Source organism: Nanorana parkeri, unplaced genomic scaffold (genome assembly GCF_000935625.1).
Source record: "Nanorana parkeri isolate BGI_ZX_2015 unplaced genomic scaffold, ASM93562v1 scaffold746, whole genome shotgun sequence".
Taxonomy (NCBI): Eukaryota; Metazoa; Chordata; class Amphibia; order Anura; family Dicroglossidae; genus Nanorana; species Nanorana parkeri.
The window spans coordinates 798,923-818,056 of NW_017307014.1; the positions used below are offsets into that span (position 1 = coordinate 798,923).

The 19,134-nt window shown below is 42.8% G+C and overlaps 1 protein-coding gene across 1 annotated transcript in view; it reads right to left on the bottom strand.

Annotated features, from left to right (window-relative positions):
- SLC22A23 (solute carrier family 22 member 23) overlaps positions 1–17,940 on the bottom strand; it is a 131,309-nt gene extending 113,369 nt beyond the window's left edge. The window contains exon 1 of the mRNA XM_018564355.1: positions 17,282–17,940. Coding sequence (XP_018419857.1) covers positions 17,282–17,818 — 537 coding nt within the window. The 5' untranslated portion in view covers positions 17,819–17,940. The remainder of the gene's footprint in view (positions 1–17,281) is intronic.
- Between the last annotated feature and the right edge of the window lie 1,194 nt (positions 17,941–19,134).

The following is a 19,134-nucleotide window of genomic DNA, read 5'->3' on the forward strand; positions in this document are numbered from 1 at the left end:
CACGGGAGGACATAAGCTAGCGTCCTCCCGTGACCCAAAGCTCAGTATATCGCGGGCTACAGCTCACGGTATACTGAGACCGCCGCAGCCAGGATGGATCCCGACATTACTGTCGAGATCCACCGAGCTGCCTATCTAGAGGCAGAGCCACCTGTACCCGCCCCCTCCCCTGTTCGTTCCTCCAGTCAGCGCTGAAGGATCGGAGCACGGAATCCCTGCGGAGAGCCGTGACTGTCAGTCACAGCTCTCTGCAGGGACATGATCAAGAAGTGAGCGAGCGACGGTATGTGTTCCCTCACTTCCCGATCTATTGAGCCGACCTGTGACATTTTGTCACATGTTGGCTCGAACTATGAGGCCGAGTGATTTTCACTCGCCTTGTAGTTCTCCTTTAAGCTTTGAAAATGAAAAGATAGAAGCTGGATGGTGCACAGCTGACGTCTGCTCCATTTCTGATAAATTCCCTCAATGTATTTCAGCCCCAGCACTAGAACAATTTGTAGCCAGCAGTACAGAATGTGTAGTCCTTTTCAACTAAGAGATTGATACGCTGCGGTGTTTTAGTAAATGCTTTCATTTGCTTTAGGGTGAGTACACCCTAAAGCAAATATTAAAACAATATTAAAGATTAACACGGGCTGGAAAAACAAATCCATTAACATGGCTAGCCGCATAAAATCTAGGTAACCAATATACATAAGATGCAAACATTAACAATAATTCTTTATGGTGAATTATACAGATTTACAGGCAAAAAAGAATAGAAGTGCACACACAACACAATATACACACTTTAGCTGTGGTCTCTTCCAAGAGGCAGAGATGAGTAAAAACTGCAAGCTTAGAAACTCTTCACAATAAAGAAAAGCATGCAGACCCCATAGAGCATGGAGACCCCGAGGGAAGCATTTTGTAAAATTAAAACACATGAGAAGCCTATACATTTATTAGGAAACCATGTTGGTTTTTTTTTTTTTTTATTAATGGTTCTTTGGGACTTGGGCTTTGTGATTATACTTTTGCACATCTGCAGCAATGCCCAAGGAACTTAAAATTGTTATATCGCTACATATACTGTTTTACAAAACTAATTTGGGATAAGCAAACAATAAACTGACATATTTTCAGCAAAAATGCAATTAAACCACAGAAGAAAAAAAAAAACAAGTACAGAACACTTTTACAAAGCATAACCGATGTTTGACATAAGTGAATCAGTACTGTTCCTTGTTAAATTGAGTAGTGACATGACCTTCATGCTAGACGGCCTCCAAATGGAGGCCGTCTAAACAAATGGGCCTTTGGGCCTTTATAGATTAGGAAGTGCACTCAGCATAATTCTAGTGTTTTAAAAAATGGGCTTATTTAATAAAGTACCGCAATATGCAGTAACACCGTAACCATCAAGATTTCAGCTTACCATAGTTAGATCAGTTACATAAATTGAAGCCCAATTCCAGGGAAATTAAAGGGTTGCTCTTGCAGCGGGGCTGTCCCTGCACTGCAATGGTTAACTGCTCATTTATACCTAGGGGTCATGAAATAGCTGTTTTACTTACCTAATCCCCGCTCCTCTAACAGTCAGTGCTCGCCTCTTCTCCCCATGTGTCCTCACGTACAATGTAGGGCTATGGAGACTGCATTGTACTTGATGATGGAAGCAGTCCTTAGATCGCCAGAGCAAAGAAACTGTGGAGACCAGGCTATCTGCCTGAAGGGAGCCAGTGGAAGTAGGGATCAGGTAAGTAAAGCAGCTTTTTCCTGTCTCCTAACTATGGATACACCGATACTGATACTAGTATCGGTATCGGTGCCGAGTATTTGGGCAAGTACTCACCCCCGGCTTCCTGATTGGCCATAAAGCCGCCTTCATGCTTCCTCATCACGTAGTGACGAGGGAGCATAGAGAAGGCTTCCTGGCTAATCGAGAAGCCGGGTGACGAGTCATTACAAGCAGCCCGGCTTCCCAGCTAATCAGGAAGCCGGGCGGCAAGTCATTACACACCTTCCGGCTTCCTTAATGGGACTTCCGGTATCGGCAAGTACCGGGAAAAAAAATATCGGTACTCGATGCCAAAAAAACGGCATCAGTGCATCCCTACTCCTAACCAGAAACGAGCAGTTGACCCTTGCAGTTTGGGGGCAGCCCCACTGCAAAGGAAAAATTTACATTTTCATGCAGTCAGGCTTTAAATAAATAAAGTAAGCTGAAATAAACTTTACAAATGCATCTCTACAGCTTATCTGTCAATATCCAAAGGGTTAGGACAGCAGTTTGGTGTCCTTGTTCTGCAAGTGTTGCTTTGCAAAGTGTGCATATGCTAGAAGACAGTCATACTGAAAAATGGCCTAACCCAATTCACGCGTCAAGAAGAAGGGCGGCCAATGCATTTTTTTAACTTTGGGGACAAAGGTCTCTTTAAAGCATGGAAGTAAAGAATTAAAGAACTCTTGCAATCTCTAGCTGCTGGCTGAGCATGGTAAATACGTCATAGTCAAATACAATATTTCACATTTACCTGTATATAAATATTGAAAATAAACATTATTCTGTTGTCCTGAACTTCATACATCTGTATATTCCCTTTAAAATTGATAAAATGTCCCCGAACAAGTTGCTGGATTTTATGAGCCCTTCTTGGCTCTCTGGCGACTTGCCCTTTCGCTGCATCCAAACCACCAATGGTGACCAACAGACAGAATCCCACCACATCCATCTTCTTTTTGCAGATTTTATTGGCTCAAACATTTAGGGGATAGCGGGCTGGGCATACAGGATACCCAAAGACAGCAGCAAAAATTCCCTCCACTCTGTAGTATCTTCTAGTATCTGACCTCTGCCATAGGCTAATGTAGACCTCTTTGTGCTTCTGCCACATGTTAGTATAACCTTGGTAGTCCAAACAGACAGCTACCTTTAGGTATCTTCAGCAGACTAGTGGGCCTATAAGCTACTAAGCTACCAGTGGACCTTTAAGCTGGGACCAGCAATCTGTAGTAGTGAATCACTAAGCCAAGACTGGTAGTTAATTAAACAGAACTTGCCTTCAGCTTTCTCTCCCAGGCAAAAGGCCTAGGAGGTACAGACTAGTGATGGGCTCGTGCGTGTTCGCAGCTCCACGTGCCGAGCCCTCCAGGAAGCTGACAGTGCCGTAGCGCAAATCACAGGTACGGATACATTATCCCAGTCCGCAGCTGCATAGATCGGGATATGTCTCAGTGCCTGTGATTGGCGATGCGGCGCTGTCAGCTTCCTGGTGGGCACGGCACATGGAGCTGCGAACACGTCCGAGCACATCACTAGTTCAGACCTCTCCTCACAAGGACTCCCTTTCCCAGGCAGCTAGTCTTGGAGATAAATGCATGACCTCTCTATACAAACATTTTCTCCAAGCAAAGCCTGGGAAGGAAATACCTTTTTAAAAGGTCAGCCTAAATATGTATTCCCTTCCCCAGCATGCATCAGTGGAATACACCTTTCAGTGACTGGCCAAGGCAGATTAAATATTCTCACTGCAACTACTTGAGAACACTCCCCAGAAGCAAATATTGTCCTGGGCTTAAGAGAAACCCAACAAACCCAGAAAAACATTCAAAATCAGAGCTCAGCCTGCCTGCAAACACTAAAATTAGATAAAGGGACACTCCAACTTATGGCAGGGCCCCTACATGTATACAGAAAACAACTGTGCAAAATAATGATATTCTACTATTCAACGGCTATTGCACAAATTTGAAATACTTTGGCACAAAAGCTTTAATGAAATGCTGATTTAGGTTGCAACTCTGGGCAATTAGTTATTTGGATTTGGTTTGACTATACCTGAAAGCTGTGAGATTTCTGTCCATGTCTCTCTTGTGACAATGCCACATATTCAGATAGACCTTTGTGACATGATTATTTTCTAACAAATAAGTCTAAAAATAAAGACACAATAATTTCTTGCATTCTTACAATATACAGTGAAAACTGTATTTGCAGAAAAATATAAAAAAACAAAACTCCTTTTCTCTAGAGAACACGTGAGAGCACCAAAGTCACCGATGACAAACAAGCAAATTCTCATAGATGAGGCTTCCGCTAAGCAAATGTGTTCATTATAGGTGCCAACCGCAGTCAGTCACTGTTGCTCGTTCTAATACCCTGCCAAAAATGTCATCACCTGCTCCAACAGAGCTATGGCAGGCTTACTGCTAGATATGCAAAAGGAGAAATATAATGAACAAGAATGAAGAGAAAGAAAAGCAAAGCACGTGCTTCTGAAACAAATAACTTTCTTATCCTCTCCAGCGCTGACTGATGCAAGAAGATAAATAAGTGTGTGGCTGACTATGCTATATGCACAGAATGAAATATCAACCATGATGCAAATAAACATCAATGCTCCATTACAAAACACACAGAAAGAGAGGAAGATACATGCTCCAGAAGATAAAGGAAAATTGCTTTCTTTTGAATACTGTCACTCACGCAGATTAACTGCACTAGTGAAACCTGAGTTTTGGTATTCCTTTCAGTCTGCACTTTTGACCCTAAAGTAATGGGATAGCCCCCAGGCATGACTGGACATGACTCACAGTCTTCAAAATCACAAATCCATAAATCAAGTGAGAATGGATATTTCTATACACTCCGGGAGAGAACTGGGCTGGGGGGCATTTGCCCAATCCCAACCCTTGGCCACGGCCAGTACAGAATACGTTTCACTGATGACCTCAAGTAGAGATGCTCCACCATTCAGGCTTTGATCCGAATGGTCCCCGCATTTAGTGATGGCTCATTGGCATTTTAAAGCTACCTATTCAGTCCTGTGATTACAGAGGGAGGTCTCCTAGCAATGCAGGAGAGGACTGGGCTAGGGGGGACTATTTGCCCAACCCCAACCCCTGGACCAGAACGAACAGAACAGGTTGGGCTGATGACCCCAAGTGGAGATGCTCCACCGTTCAGACTTTGATCAGAATGGTCCCCGCATTCAGTGACGTCTCTTTGGCATTTTATAGCTACCTTTTCAAACCTGTGATTACAGTGGTAGGTCTTCTAGCATCTTTGGGGAGAATTCAATAAAAACTTAGCAGCACTTTTCTGCCAATATGGACCTTTAAAAAGGTGCAAAAAAGTCCTGTCACCAGTTTCGGTAGTTTTACTGACACTTGTGGCATATTCAGGTAGTTCTTAATTGCACCACTTTGGGTATTCACAGTCAAAGGCTGTCTGAATTCAATAGCCAGCAGGGGAGATTCCCTCATCCAGGCTTTTTAGCATGGTTGGGGAAATTAAGCGATTTCTCTCGTTCAGCAGCATGTATAGGTAGCTTGACTCTTGGAACAACCCAGTACTAATTCCAACACTGTAAAACTGGCCATACACGGTTACACTGTGAACCGGCAAAAATGCTTACTGTGTGTAGCCCTGCGGACGCAACCCAGCTTGACAAATCTGAATTGAAAAACTGAAAGGACCAGGTGAAAAATTGTCTTCCGTGCAGCTACCGCAAGAAATCAGCAGCAGGCACTGTTTGGGTTTTCTGACAGTCGTGTCAGAATACAATAGCCAGCAGAGAGGATTCCTTCATCCACACTGGATGGAGGAAAGTGAGTGTTTTTCTCTCATTCAGACCATGTTGTGAACAAGAAAAAGCTATACGTTTATAGCCAGCTTTAATCAAGTCAGCAGAACATTGAAAAGCCTTTTTTTTTTAATCAGGGATAAAAACTGTAAACTTGACTATAGCAACAGTTTTGGTCATTCAAACTGCTTATCAAACACAAGACATTTGTATGTATTGTGTACTTGATAAAGTGTTCTAAGTGACCAAAGCATTGTTGATCAAGGACACTATGGGACGGATGTATAACATGTCCACCCTGTGTACAACTGGACAAAAGCTGTTCACATGGCATAACAGCTACTAGATGAAGTTAGAGGAGGACAGGATTTTCCTATGCTCCTTGGCTAAATCTAGTGGGAGTAATGCCATGTGAACAGCTTGCACTCAGTTATACAATTGGCAGATGTTTTATATGCCAGCCCCTATTGTATATGTCATGAAATGACAAACTAGCTACCTTGTATATTCTTTTCTTCGGGGATGGCTGACTAAAATTATATCAAGTGATAAAAAGAGACATGAAAGCAAATGGTAAACTCATTCCTGTTTATAGAATATCATGAACTTTCCAAATCTTTTGGTGGCTTTTTAATTATTATTATTATATCACATGCAACAATTTACCAATTAGCCAAAGTAAAATATAGCCCCCGAGTCTGTCAATATACAGAAATATTTTCTGCAATGCCCAGGCACACAGCAGTACTGAAGTCCCAGCATATGCTACTCTGTTATATCATCAGCATTGTAATAGGAATACAGACTAGAGTTGTTTTTTATATTGCAATCAAAGCTATCAAAGCAATCAAAGCTAAAGAAAAAAAAAATCCCTTTTATGTAGAAAATGCTACCTTCCATCTGCCCATCACTTCCAGCAACTTCCTGGATCTCCAGAGTACTTTGCATCTCTTTCCCTGTTGCTTGATGTGATGCCATTTCCATTTTCCAAGACTCTATATCCTATCATGCATTGCTTTCAGCAAGCAATGATAACGTTACATAGTTCAGATGTTGCATTGTAGTCGAGAAGGCAGGCTCTGCGAGTTGTGACACAGCAGCTGCATATTCACAGACCTGAGTGAAAGTGTGCATTTAGGAAGTACATCCTATGGGCATCTTCAATAAGTAGGTTTACAAACTTCTAGATCAATATGGTTATTAGGAGTGGGATAGAACTTTTGGACATTCGATATAGAAATACATATTTAGTTTTAGTTTTTGACCACATATACCCTTTAGATACATACAGTATCAATGTACTTGATATTCAACTCTCTGCAAAAGTCTCAGTTATTAAAATAAAAGGCACTAAACACACTGATTGAAAGTTAAGCTCCATCTGTAATTTTTAAGGAACATTGGCTACCTCTGAGATTTGTCCAGCCTCGAACTAAATAATACATTTGGATACAGTAGGGAATGGTTAATAGCCAGTTTTTTTTTCATTCTGTGTCCCATCAGGGAGATTTCCCTTCACTTCCTGTCCCAAAACCTTCAGCAGGAAGCAAAAGTAGATCTCAAAACCTGAGGGAAAAGCCCCTCTTAGATGTCACCACAACAGGTTTCCCAATTGGAAGATCCCCCTCACCTTTTGTTCCTGTGACAACTCAAACATTTTGGATTTCAAATCACCTTCTGAGTGGTGACTCTCCCCAGTGGGGGCACAAGGAACAATAAAAACCTTACAGAGGTTCTAACTCTTTAACACTGTTTACAACTGACAATAAAGACTTTGGTTTTAAAGGTGTATAACTTTCAAAAAAAGGTAAGGTCAGAAAGAAACTTTAAACTTGAGAACACTTGAGTGTATCAGTATACAATCCTATACAAAAGTCTGTGCCTCCCTGGCCTAGTTCTATGTTTTCCAGTAAAAAAAAGGTAATAGGTAATAATCCGACTTCAATAAATTGGCATAACTGTGTTTTTACAGTGGTCTGGTGACGTAGAGTTATGTATCAGGACCATGGACAGTCTCTGCTGAAATACAGCTGAAGTCTTTGACTGTTGAAGCTAAAATCACTCATCTGCCCAAACATTTATTTCCCATTGGAAAAACTGGGGTATCTGACACAAAGCAGAAAAGACTGGCGGAAGTAACCATTACATAAATTATGGAACACCTCCTAGGTCTGGGGCAGAGACCTCAGTAAATAAAGCTGAATAGGTCCAGCTGCACTGTCCTGGAAATCGCACATGGCAAGCAGATGGAAAAGGTTCTTCTATAAAAGCTTTGTCATATGGCTGCTATACATGAGTAGATCAATGAAAGAACAGATGTCTGGCCACTGTCAGTAGAGGTCATCTAATTGTCAATTACTGCACATTACATCGCCAAATTAAAACCACGACGTATATGGACAAAGTTACACAGGCAACAATTTTCTTGAGAAAAAAAGAAAATGGGGCATCTATTTCTTATGCAAAGCTGCAAGATTTGATTTTAAAGTTGAAGTTTACCCTACAATTACTCTATGAGCATTAAATAGCCATATAACACATGTAAATGCATACCACCATGTTTGACACTGTCTACACTCCGGCCATTTACCAGCGACACCATGGATGTCATGGTGCCACTCAGCCAACCTCATACCATCTATGTGTTGTCTTTGCAAAGTCTGACTATGGAAGGCTTCCTCTGTGCCCCGATGCCGTCAATCACAAGATGTAGATGGCACGAGGGAGAGTGTCATCATGTGTTGCATTGTGCCCCTTGTAAATGGCCGGCAGTTTCCAGTGCTGATTGCTGCACAACCGGAGATCAGACAGATATCAAACATGGTGCTATGCCTTTATCAAAGTACATGGTTTATGTGGCTGTGTAATGCACATAGAGTCATTCAAGCTTCCACTTCAAGTGAATTCAATGCCCCTGTCACAGAAGTGTGGTAGATAGTAATTTAATCCAGAAAAGGCTGTTTGAAGGTAGGCACCCCTGTCCAGTTAGGTTCGGAGGGTGCGTCCACCAACAGTATGCAGAATCCTTATAAGAAAAATAGAAATTAGCCAATTTATATCAATGGTTAAAATATGGATAAATAACAAAGACTGGCACTGATTCTCAGAACTGAGGCGTCTTACATCTGTCAGTGATAATAAAATGTGATTAATAAAAATTTACATTTTCAAGCTGTGTTTGCACTTGTTCCTTATTCAGATTTTATATTTTTTACCAGCAAAAGGCACAAACACCTATAGGCTCATCAAGACTGTGCGTTGCATCTTGCCGACATAGCTCATCTCTATGCTAACCACTCTGAGCAGCTAAATGAGTTTTAGCACCATTCATCCCTATTGGCTGTGCTTGCACATGGACATTGGTGGCCTGAAAAATCATGTGCTATATTACTTACCCCAGTGGCTGTCAAGTGCAGGCTATATAACTTACCCCAGCGGCTGTCAAGTATGGGATATATAACTTACCTCAACGTCTTTTCAGTGTGGGCTATATAACTTACCCCCGCGGCTTTTCAGTGTGGACTATATAACTTACCCAAGCAGCTGTCAACGGCAGGCTAAATATCATACCCCAGCTGGTGTCAAGTGCGAGCAATATAACTTACCCCAGCGGCTGTCAGAGGGCATGCTATATAACGTATCCCAGCGGCTGTGAAGGGTGGGTTATATAACTTACACCAGTGGTTGTCAAGGGTGGGCTACAATAATTACCCCAAAGACTGTCAAGTGTCTCCCAAATTACCACACTTCCTCCTGAGGCACTGGAAATGCAGAATAGTCCAGTGTTTCTGGACTATTGGCAAGGCAACTCAGAGAGGTGGGATGCCATTTTTTACCTTTTAGTAAAAGCTAAATAAATAAAAGTAGTATTAAAAACTTTAAATCTTTTTTTCAACAATGAATCCAGACCAAACAAATATACATTGCCCAACAAAGTGTTTCTTTACATTTATGTCCAAACACTGACAGTCACCATGTTTCCAAACAGCTGGCTCCCACTCTCTCTTAGCTCTGCTTCCCTGAACTTCTTGTGCAGTACAAGATCACAAGGGACAGAGCATTCCCAAGTAGCCCTTCATCTACCAGATTAGAGAATGGAGAAGGAAGGAGGGAGGGAGGGAGGAACAAGGAGAAGGGGAGCAGTTTGCCTTGCTGTGCTTGTGGAGATACACACAGCTTACTAGCATACACAAGGGTGACTCCATAGGACCCTGCAAAGAAAAGGAGCCTCCCTAAAACCGGATATCAGGGCCAGTGCTCAGGGGACCAGTTGATTCTGAATGAAACTATAGCTTCTATATATCAAGGAGCAGCATTTATTGTAATTTGATCTCATCACCATTTGACTTTAGTATCACTTTAAGAATCTGCAACCCTATTTAAAAAAAGGCTACCTAAACAGGGCCCATTTACACAATAGTGCACATTATAACTCGTGTCATGACCTATGTTATAATGCAGTTACCTCAATGCACTGTAGTTGTTTGTGCAACGCAAAGTTAATTGCACCCCAAAACACATCCGCAGTGTGCTGCAACTTACATACCATGCTGTGCGCATAGTATTGCTCTGCACTGAATAAAATCACGCGGAAGACCTATCTTTGCACATGCTGAGATGCATTGACAGCCTGATTGATTATGAATGGCCAGCCTACTTAGTGCAACACGACTCAATATCTAAGAATACATGCAATGCAGTGTTATGGTGTGAACTGGCCCTAAATGATTCTGGTTTTCAAACAGTGTTATTCAGAAAAAATTAAAGGCATTTCTGAATATCGACATCGCTTAGCAGGCAGCAGCTTTTCTAAGCACTACATGACAGGTGATATGAGAACTGTCAATAACCAGGAATATGGTTTAATAGGTCCAGCTAGTACATAATGAGATTGTTGGTGGAGGAGGGAATCCAGAGCGGGGAAACCCATGGTCTGCTAGCACAGTGGCAGTTCATAAATTACGACTTTTTCTTTTTTAATAGAGCTGCTAGAGTCAGTCTTATAAAACATTAGATATCACTGGGTAGCTCTGCAATTCAAGCTAAACTACAATTGTCTAAATACAGGCTTCATATGTATATTTTTGTGTGCCCTTTCTGTATTTCTACCAGATGAATACATTAATCAAGCATGAACCACTGCCTGCACTTTGTCTCTATGCAGGAGCTTCCTGTAATAAAGTTACAATATATACAGTGTAATTGATGGGGGTTGAGTGGTGGAGTGTCTGCATCTCTTCGGGGACTGTCCCCTTCGGTGCTGGATGACATATATGGGCCGGCCCCCCTATGTCACCTTCTGGGGGGATGGTCTGTGCTCGGACCCTCGCCCCCCTGGGGCTCCTGCCTCGGGATGGACAGTGGTCCATCTCGGCTGGCGGTACTTCTCTGCCCCAGGATGGGGCTTCCTCCGGATTTTACTGCGGATGGGAGCGAGTTGGGCGGCGTCCGTGTGGCTGTTGCCGCCCTTGGGCGGGGCAAGCCGGAATGGGCTGGGACCTGCCAGGTTGGCGGGAAACCTTCCGTTCGAATGTGCACAGACCATAGGTCCACCTCGTCCGCTGACGTCACACGCCGGGGTATATAGGCAGTGTGTTGTGATGCGGCTGAGTGTATGGTGGAGTGAGTGGAGGTGTGGAGAGATCGGCGGGAGAGGTGGTCCTTGGTTCTCCTTATTCTATATTAGATCAACCTTGTGGAAGCTCAGATAAAAAGGTTACCATTTAGCATGAGATGTCCTTCCAAGCCATGAATCAAACCGTGACGGTAATATCCCCCTCCCCTCAGGTGAAGAGGACAGTATCTCCGAGGAGCTATTTCTGTTCATCAAATTAGTATTTACACTACATGGGGAACATTAGTTGAGTTTTTTGGACCATCCTGTGCTAGACATTGTTTGACATTATAATTTGCAGTATTTTTGGATGGGGACTCAACCTTTCTTCGGTACCCCTGTACGCCCCTCACTCCCTACGTCATCTGGGTGGGAGGTTCTGTCCCCCTGGAGATGTTGACCTATTCATCACTGGAACCCTAAACAAGGTTATTTATCATTACCGTATATACTCGAGTATAAGCCGAGATTTTCAGCCCATTTTTTTGGGTGAAAAGTGCCATTAATATGATGAATCTCTATATTTATATGAAATAGATGTTAAAATGTTTACCTCAATTGTTGATGCCGTGTATGTGGCTGTGTGGTCCAGGGAGGTGTTATGCCTAAAACCAATTTTAATCATTCTGGGGTTGTTGTGGATACAAAATTGATGAGCTTATACAATGGTTTTATACTTATTTATGTATTTATGTGTATAAAATATATTTATTTAAAAGACATTTGTGCAATATGTGTTTTTCATGCCCAGAGTGACACATAAAAAGCTTTTTGATACAATTATATTTAGGGGTGTGGTGTCCTGTTCCTTTTGGTGGCTCGGAACCTTTTTTTCTATTTATTTCCTGTAATAAAGACCAGTCTCTATTTGTGGGTGATTGGTCTAGTCTCCGCCCCCTCCTGTAGTTTTCTGCCGACAGGCTGTAGTGGGTGGGCTTACCGGGCCCCTCCCATGGCTCTGCTCTCATAACCAGCTATTTGCAGCACAGGGATGATGTTACCACTATCTTTCAAGGGGATATCTGGGTTTGTAAGGGCATTTGTTGAACACAAAGTGGATGCTTATCCTTTGTGGCTATTAAGGAATATTTTTAAATTAAAATATTGTGCCTGGAGTTCAGCTTTACAATGCCAGATTTTATTGTGCCTTTTATTGAACATGTAGCAATGCAACTCTTATTAATCCAGCATACTCAGTAAAACGCTGGCCCCATTCAGGTTCTTTCATATGCCTTTTGTTTCCTCATAAGCATCTTCCAAAGAACTTTGAAAGGCCCTGAAACCACAGCTGCGAATAGTGAAATGTAGCTCCAAAATCAGTGCACTGACACGGCCCTCTGTAATGCAGGCATTGAGGGATGTGGGTGGGTGACAGGACTCGGAATTTGGAGCTGGAAAACACCATTAGCATATTGATCACCAAGCGTTCAGGGGCTCCTGGGCTGTCAGGAAGATGAAAAAGATATGTGCAGGTGTATGCTTTGCTCCGTTATCAGGCTTGATGAGAATGATTTGGCAAAAGGCTCACTTTAAAATAAATGGCAAAGTCAGATGTGGTATTAGCAATGCTCGGGATTATGGCGCGGCATCACATACATTTTTTCACAAATCAAGCGCTAAGCAGCTAGCAACGTTGAGGAACAGTTATGAGCAATAACACTGCTCGGTGTATTGATCTTTTGTGAATCAAGACCAGTGTGCTTAAGCACGGTCTACAGAACTGACTAAATGTGAACAGGGCATTGTTCTTCGTGTTGGGTGCCGAATACATTGAAGAATGGCAAAATAGAATAGCTAGCTGCCTTTACATATGCTGCAATACACTCTACTTAAATGCTGATGGACTTTGCATGTAAAACAGGGCTGGACGAATGCCAGTAGCCAATGCTCCTTAAAGCAGAACCCCAGATGAAAATTTTATTAACCCATGCAGTGGTGCTACCCTCACACTGCAAGGGTTAACGGCTCATTTTTGCCTAGGATCAAAAATAAAATTATACACCCCCAATTCTGTGAGCCAGCTTGCTCCTAGACCGTCCCTGGAGCTTAGCCTCTCTCCCCCTCCACTGCAGCAGTCCAATTTCTGAGATTCATCTCATTCTATACACTGTGTATAGGATGTGAGGACGCCAAGGAACATACCATCGCTGCAGACGAAAGGGAGACAGGCAGGAGGGAGCTCTGTCACAGCCAGCCAGCTTTGTTATTTTTGGATCCTATGCAAAAATGAGCACCTAACCATTGCAGTGTGGAGGTAGCGCCACTGCAAGGGTTAATCAAATTTTTACCCGCAGGCGTTCTTTAAAAATGACAGCTGATAATAACTAGGGAAAAACACAAAAGTTAGACATCTATGGAGCTGGCTCCTAAAACAAAATCCTGCTGGCTCCTGGATTGGACAGATTGGCTTCTGAATGGTTTGTCAACCCCTGACATAAAATATAAATGGAGTATTTATAAATACTGTTATGTATAATAGTGGTAGTGGTAAGATCTGGACACATGGGTGGGAAAACCTTCTATTTCTTTGTGGTGCCTAATAAAATGCCCTTATGACGCTGGTATATAACAGACCTATAATCTCACTTGTCTAGAGTTGCAGCTAACGATTATTTTAAAAATCGATTAGTTAGCCGATTATTAAGTTCGATTAATCGGATTTTTAAAAAAATTAATGGCTCCAGTGATGGGACTACTAGTTTGTATTGAGATTGTTGTCCATCACAGGAGCAAGCTTGGAGCGGTGGAAGTAAAATAGAAAAAAAAAAGTGTGGTGTGCAATATAGTGAAATGAAAAGTGTAAAATTATACAGCAATGAATGCAGATCGGCACTGGCTATAGAGGACTCCAAAACCCAGCAATAGTACATTAGACAGCACAATGCAGAATACCACCAGCTATAGAGCAACACAACAAATCCTAGAAATAGTACATTATAGCTGGCAGTATTCTGCATTGCGCTGTATAATGTACTATTGCTGGGTTTTGTAAGCGCCCCTGTGCCGAACGTGGATTTGGGTGGGCGGTGAGCGTGAGGCAGGGAGGAGGTGCGGCGTGTGGGCGTGGGGGTCTGGCAGCAGCGAGCGTGGGTTGGGAAGGAGGTGTGGCGCGCAGCGTGTGTGGGCCAACCAATTGGAAGCCGATTAATCGATGATTGAAAAAGTTGACAACTTTTTCAATCATCGATTATAATCGATTATGTCGATTAGTTGTTGCAGCCCTACACTTGTCTACTGAAAATGTCCAGTCTTGCTCTTAAGGCAAGGCTGGAAAAATCCCAGGAGCCAGGTAGACAATGCTCCCTACAATTTAAACTTTCAGGGTTTCTCTAGTTGTTATTAATGAAGTTGGCTCCTAAAACAAAATCCTGCTGGCTACTGGATTGCACAGACTGGCTCATGAATTCCATATTCATTTGTCTACCTCTGTCTAGAAGGAAAATACATTTATAAAGAACACCAGATGAAAAAAAGACGAATTTTTAGACTTGAAATATTATTTTAAGTGCTGAGAAACGAGTCTTGGGTTCTGTTAATGGCTCCCATGCTATATAACTAAAATATATAGCATGGGAGCTATATAACTAAAAATATAACTGTGCAGAGCTTTAAAACACACGAGAAATCATGCAGAACAAACGTGTGTAGATGCAAATCAATAGAACAAATGTACAAAATGTCAGGCGAGGGCAAATATCAGTAAGTAATAAAACTTATACTCATACATGTGATGCTTAAACATATAATAACGTCCACGTGTAAATCCACTTATGGAAACCAAAAATGATATCAAAAGTATGGTGAATCTATGTAAATCCAAAACAGTGATCAATGTTCTGTCTTCCACCAAACACACCCCGTGATCCAAAAGCACACAGCTTCACTAAAAAAAAAAATCATACTATTAGAAATTGATATTGGTGACACAGAATGTGGACACTGATCTACTACAGCCATTAAAGATAGCAGCCCTCCTTTACTAATTTTTAGCCTTTCCCAGTATAGACAGTTTTAGTTTATTGCCAACAACAGGGAAACTGTATGTATACCAATATAAGGGAATGAAAACCCAACCTTAACTATATGCATAGTTGTCATTGGAGAGAACTTAGTCATGGCAAAGGCAATTGAATTTCAACAAGGTGACAATGTACTCTGTCAACATGCCTGAAATAGTTTACTTTCTTTTCCAGCCTTCTTTACACATATCATGAAACTGTCACTTTTAATTACTAATTGCCATTGTTTATTTCCCCCAGAAGTAAGTTTCCAATATGATGTAACCTAGTCCAGGTGGACAAGTATCGTAAAAATGTACAAAGTAATTAGTGTTACGGTGACAAATGATGAGAAGTTTCCCATACACATCACCACTTAAAAAAAATAAGGCCATGAATTCAACACATGTTAAAGAGAACAGAGGGGGTCTGGGATGGTTTGATTCCGCAGTAGTAAGCTGGACACCTTATGAGATAAGTGGATCTTTTCAGTGTCAGCCATCCACACCAAGCTTCTCATCTATGGTGTCCTATGGGACACCTGAAGCTTCAGACCACATCAAATTTACAGAAAACCAAAATTTTTCTAGTAGTCAGCCCATGGTTTATGTACCCCATCCACTACGTCCGACAAGCAGGAATAACCAATTACTATTTTAAACAATTACAAAATCATCATGCAAGGATCGTTTCGTCTTTTTCTATGAAGTGGATACAGGGCTGGACAAATATTAGGAGCAAGGTAGCCAATGCTTTTAGAAAAGTATAACTGAAGTCTAACTTTTAATGCTTTCTCTAGTTATTGTCAATGGAGCCAGCTCTTAAAAAAATTAAATAAAAACCCTGCTGGCTCTTGAATTCCCCCCCCCCCCAAAAAAAAAAGTCACCACATGAATTTAGGTAAGCAAATAGGTCAGAGCCTTCCATTGGGTTATAGGTCTAGGTTCAGCAATGTTCTATACCCATAAAATGAGGTCAGCTGTCTACCTGAATATACTGAATGACCAGGTATTTCCATCAATGGATTTTTTCTTCCCTGATGACAGACATATTCCAAGATGACAATGCCAGGATTCATCAGGCTCACATTGTGAAAGAGTGGTTCAGGGAGCATGAGACATTATTCACACATGGATTGGCCCCCACAGAGTCCAGACCTTAACCCCATTGAGAATTTTTGGGATGTGCTGGAAAAGACTACACAGTGGTCTGGCTCTCCCATCATCACTACAAGATCTTGGTGACAAATGAATGCAACATTCTTGCAAGATTTTGGATCCACAGCTGTCCCAGTTTCCCCCACAAGGCCCAGAGACATCACCCCCGCATAGGCGGGGATGCCAGAAGCTGGATGTACGGAGATATCTTTTACGTTTTTCAAAAAATGTGATGTTAAGAGATTTCACTGAGGGTTTTTTTTTAAAGCTTTTCATGCAAGGTCGGCATGAAAAGCTAAGTTTACCTTTCAGACCATGTTTCAATAGGTCTGTATGTAGTGTGTAAAATGGGTTATATTTCACAGGCCCCCCCACACCCAAACTCCCCCCACCACTTACCTGTCCACACAGCCACGTAATTTATTTACAGGTCCATTCACAGGATCCGCATCTGTCACAGTGGCAGAGGGACTCATAGAACCCAATTGAGAACAAGTGTGGTGACAAATGTCCATATTTCGGTACAAACCTAGTGCTGGAGGAGCCTGTGCAGTGCACCGACAATCCAGTGACCGCAGTTGCAATGCTTTGCAGGCTTAAATGCAAAGGATGAATAAAAGCATGTTTTTTTTTTCTTTTATCAATATGTCTGCATTTTATCTTTTTTTTTAAAAGGTGGATTATGACTAACGATCTGTGTTTTTTATTGTTATGAAACAAAATAAAGGTTATTACCGCACATCTTTGAGTTTCTACAATTTTCTTACAGCAACTCATAATGTAAAGGTACATGTTATTAAAATAACAGAAGCCATGTGGATTAATACTGCCATGATGTTGTCTGTATACTCTACACTGCAAACTACGTCAGCACTATACGAATAATAAATAGTACACCAGCTGGCACAATAGTAGGTACCCCACTATGCCAGACACACTTACCTTGCTCACTACATTTTGGACAAGTCCAGCATGGATTCGATAGGTCCATTCATGGCAAAGGCAGGAGTCGTTGTGGGGGGGCAGTGTGCCACTGATCGGGGATAGTGTGGTGGGCAGCTGTGGCGGTGGCTGTAAGAGCATCACCTCTGGAGTAGGGGTGGTCCCATTCACTAGGCGTAAGTGGCTGTTATGGACACTGTCCACCAAGCTCCCATTAGTCTTGCACCACTTATCTGGAATGTCCAGGAGAAAGAAGTCTGAAAACTGGCTAAAGCTGAGAAACAGAGCTGGAATCCAGGTGAGCAGCACCAGGCGCTTGTTGAAGTTGCCCAGTCCACCAAGAAAGGGCAACACGGAGCCATCAAAGTCCAGCAGCAAAGGGCTATACCGAGAACCCGGGTGGGCTGGTGAAGCGGGGGCACCAGTCATCTCCTCTGATGTGGGGATTGTAGTGCTGGAAGCTGGCAGCACTGAACCATTCTCCTCGGCCTCCGGCTGCCTCATCCAACTGGACTCACGATCCTGGTCTATGGCCATTATGCCGCCTCCTTCCAGGGGCAGCCACTGCTTACCAGTGACAGCATGCAAAGCTCATCAGGGAGAGCTGCAATCAGGTCTATCACTGAGCCGTAACCTAATTACCACCAACACTGCTGAGCTTCTAACCCTGCCTTCTCAACCTTCTAACCCCAGAGTAACCCTTAAAATTATTTTATAGGTCATTGGGAGTGAGAAGAAAGACACCCTGTACAGTGGTGGTCAGAATACTATCCTAAGGAGATAATTGGTGTCATGCAGATGGTTCTGCCAAGTGGCGTTGGCCCTGAAACCATCCGATGGGAGATCAATCACAGCTCAAAAGAACCCCTAGTCACCTCTGGAGGAACCCTAACCACCTTTGAAGGAACCCCTATTCACCTGAAAGAACCCCAAGCCACCTCTGGAGGAACCACTAGCGTTCCACAGAATCCTGGTTAAGATTGGATGTCCTAATCCCTCCTGCAATTACCTAGCCCAGTCTAGCTAGACAACCAACATTTCCTCCTGACACCTCCACTACCTGCAAGTGTCTGATCCTACAAGAAGTTGCCTCTTCCCCACTGATCAATGACAGCCAATGGGGTCTAGGTGAAAGTTCAATGATGACCAGACACTAATGGGTGCTAGTGTGATCTAGGGATCGGCGATCCCAGGTAATCTGCTCATCTACAGGTTAATGATGACCGATGTAGGCAACCAGCCCTGGGATTGTGTATAAAATACACACCTCCTCCTGTGATCCGATCTACCCAATGCAGCAGCTGCCCCCTCCTGCACACATCCAGCACGATGGAAGCGAGCGCTGATCTGGGAATCCCAATGATACACTGGAATCCAATCCACCCCCGTGCTCCGGGTACATGTGAGCGGATCCTGCAGAAAACGCTGCGTCTCTAATCCTCTCCAGTACAAGGACCGGACCAGCCGTGTCTCAGTGCCTAGCAGTCGGGCTGTACATCCCACGATTGAACTGCACACGTTTTCCCATGGTAGAAAGACGGCAGTATAGTCAGAGGTGATCCCTACTGTGCGGAATCACAACCACAAAGGCCAGCTCATAGAATAGATCCCCACCTCCTCCCACAGCCAGGAGAGGAAAAAAAATATCATTCGACCGGTGTTCTCTGAGTGCACACATCCCCGGGATCCCTGTAGACGTGAGTTCCGGTTGCGGCCACTGGGTGGCGCTGTGCACCAGCTGAGGCTGTATTAGCCATAGATAGGCCAAAGATAGGACAAAGCTTGTCACACTTCAATAAAATCCCCTTCCAAATAAAAATCTGTCTTCACAACGTTCGCTAAAATCAAACAAA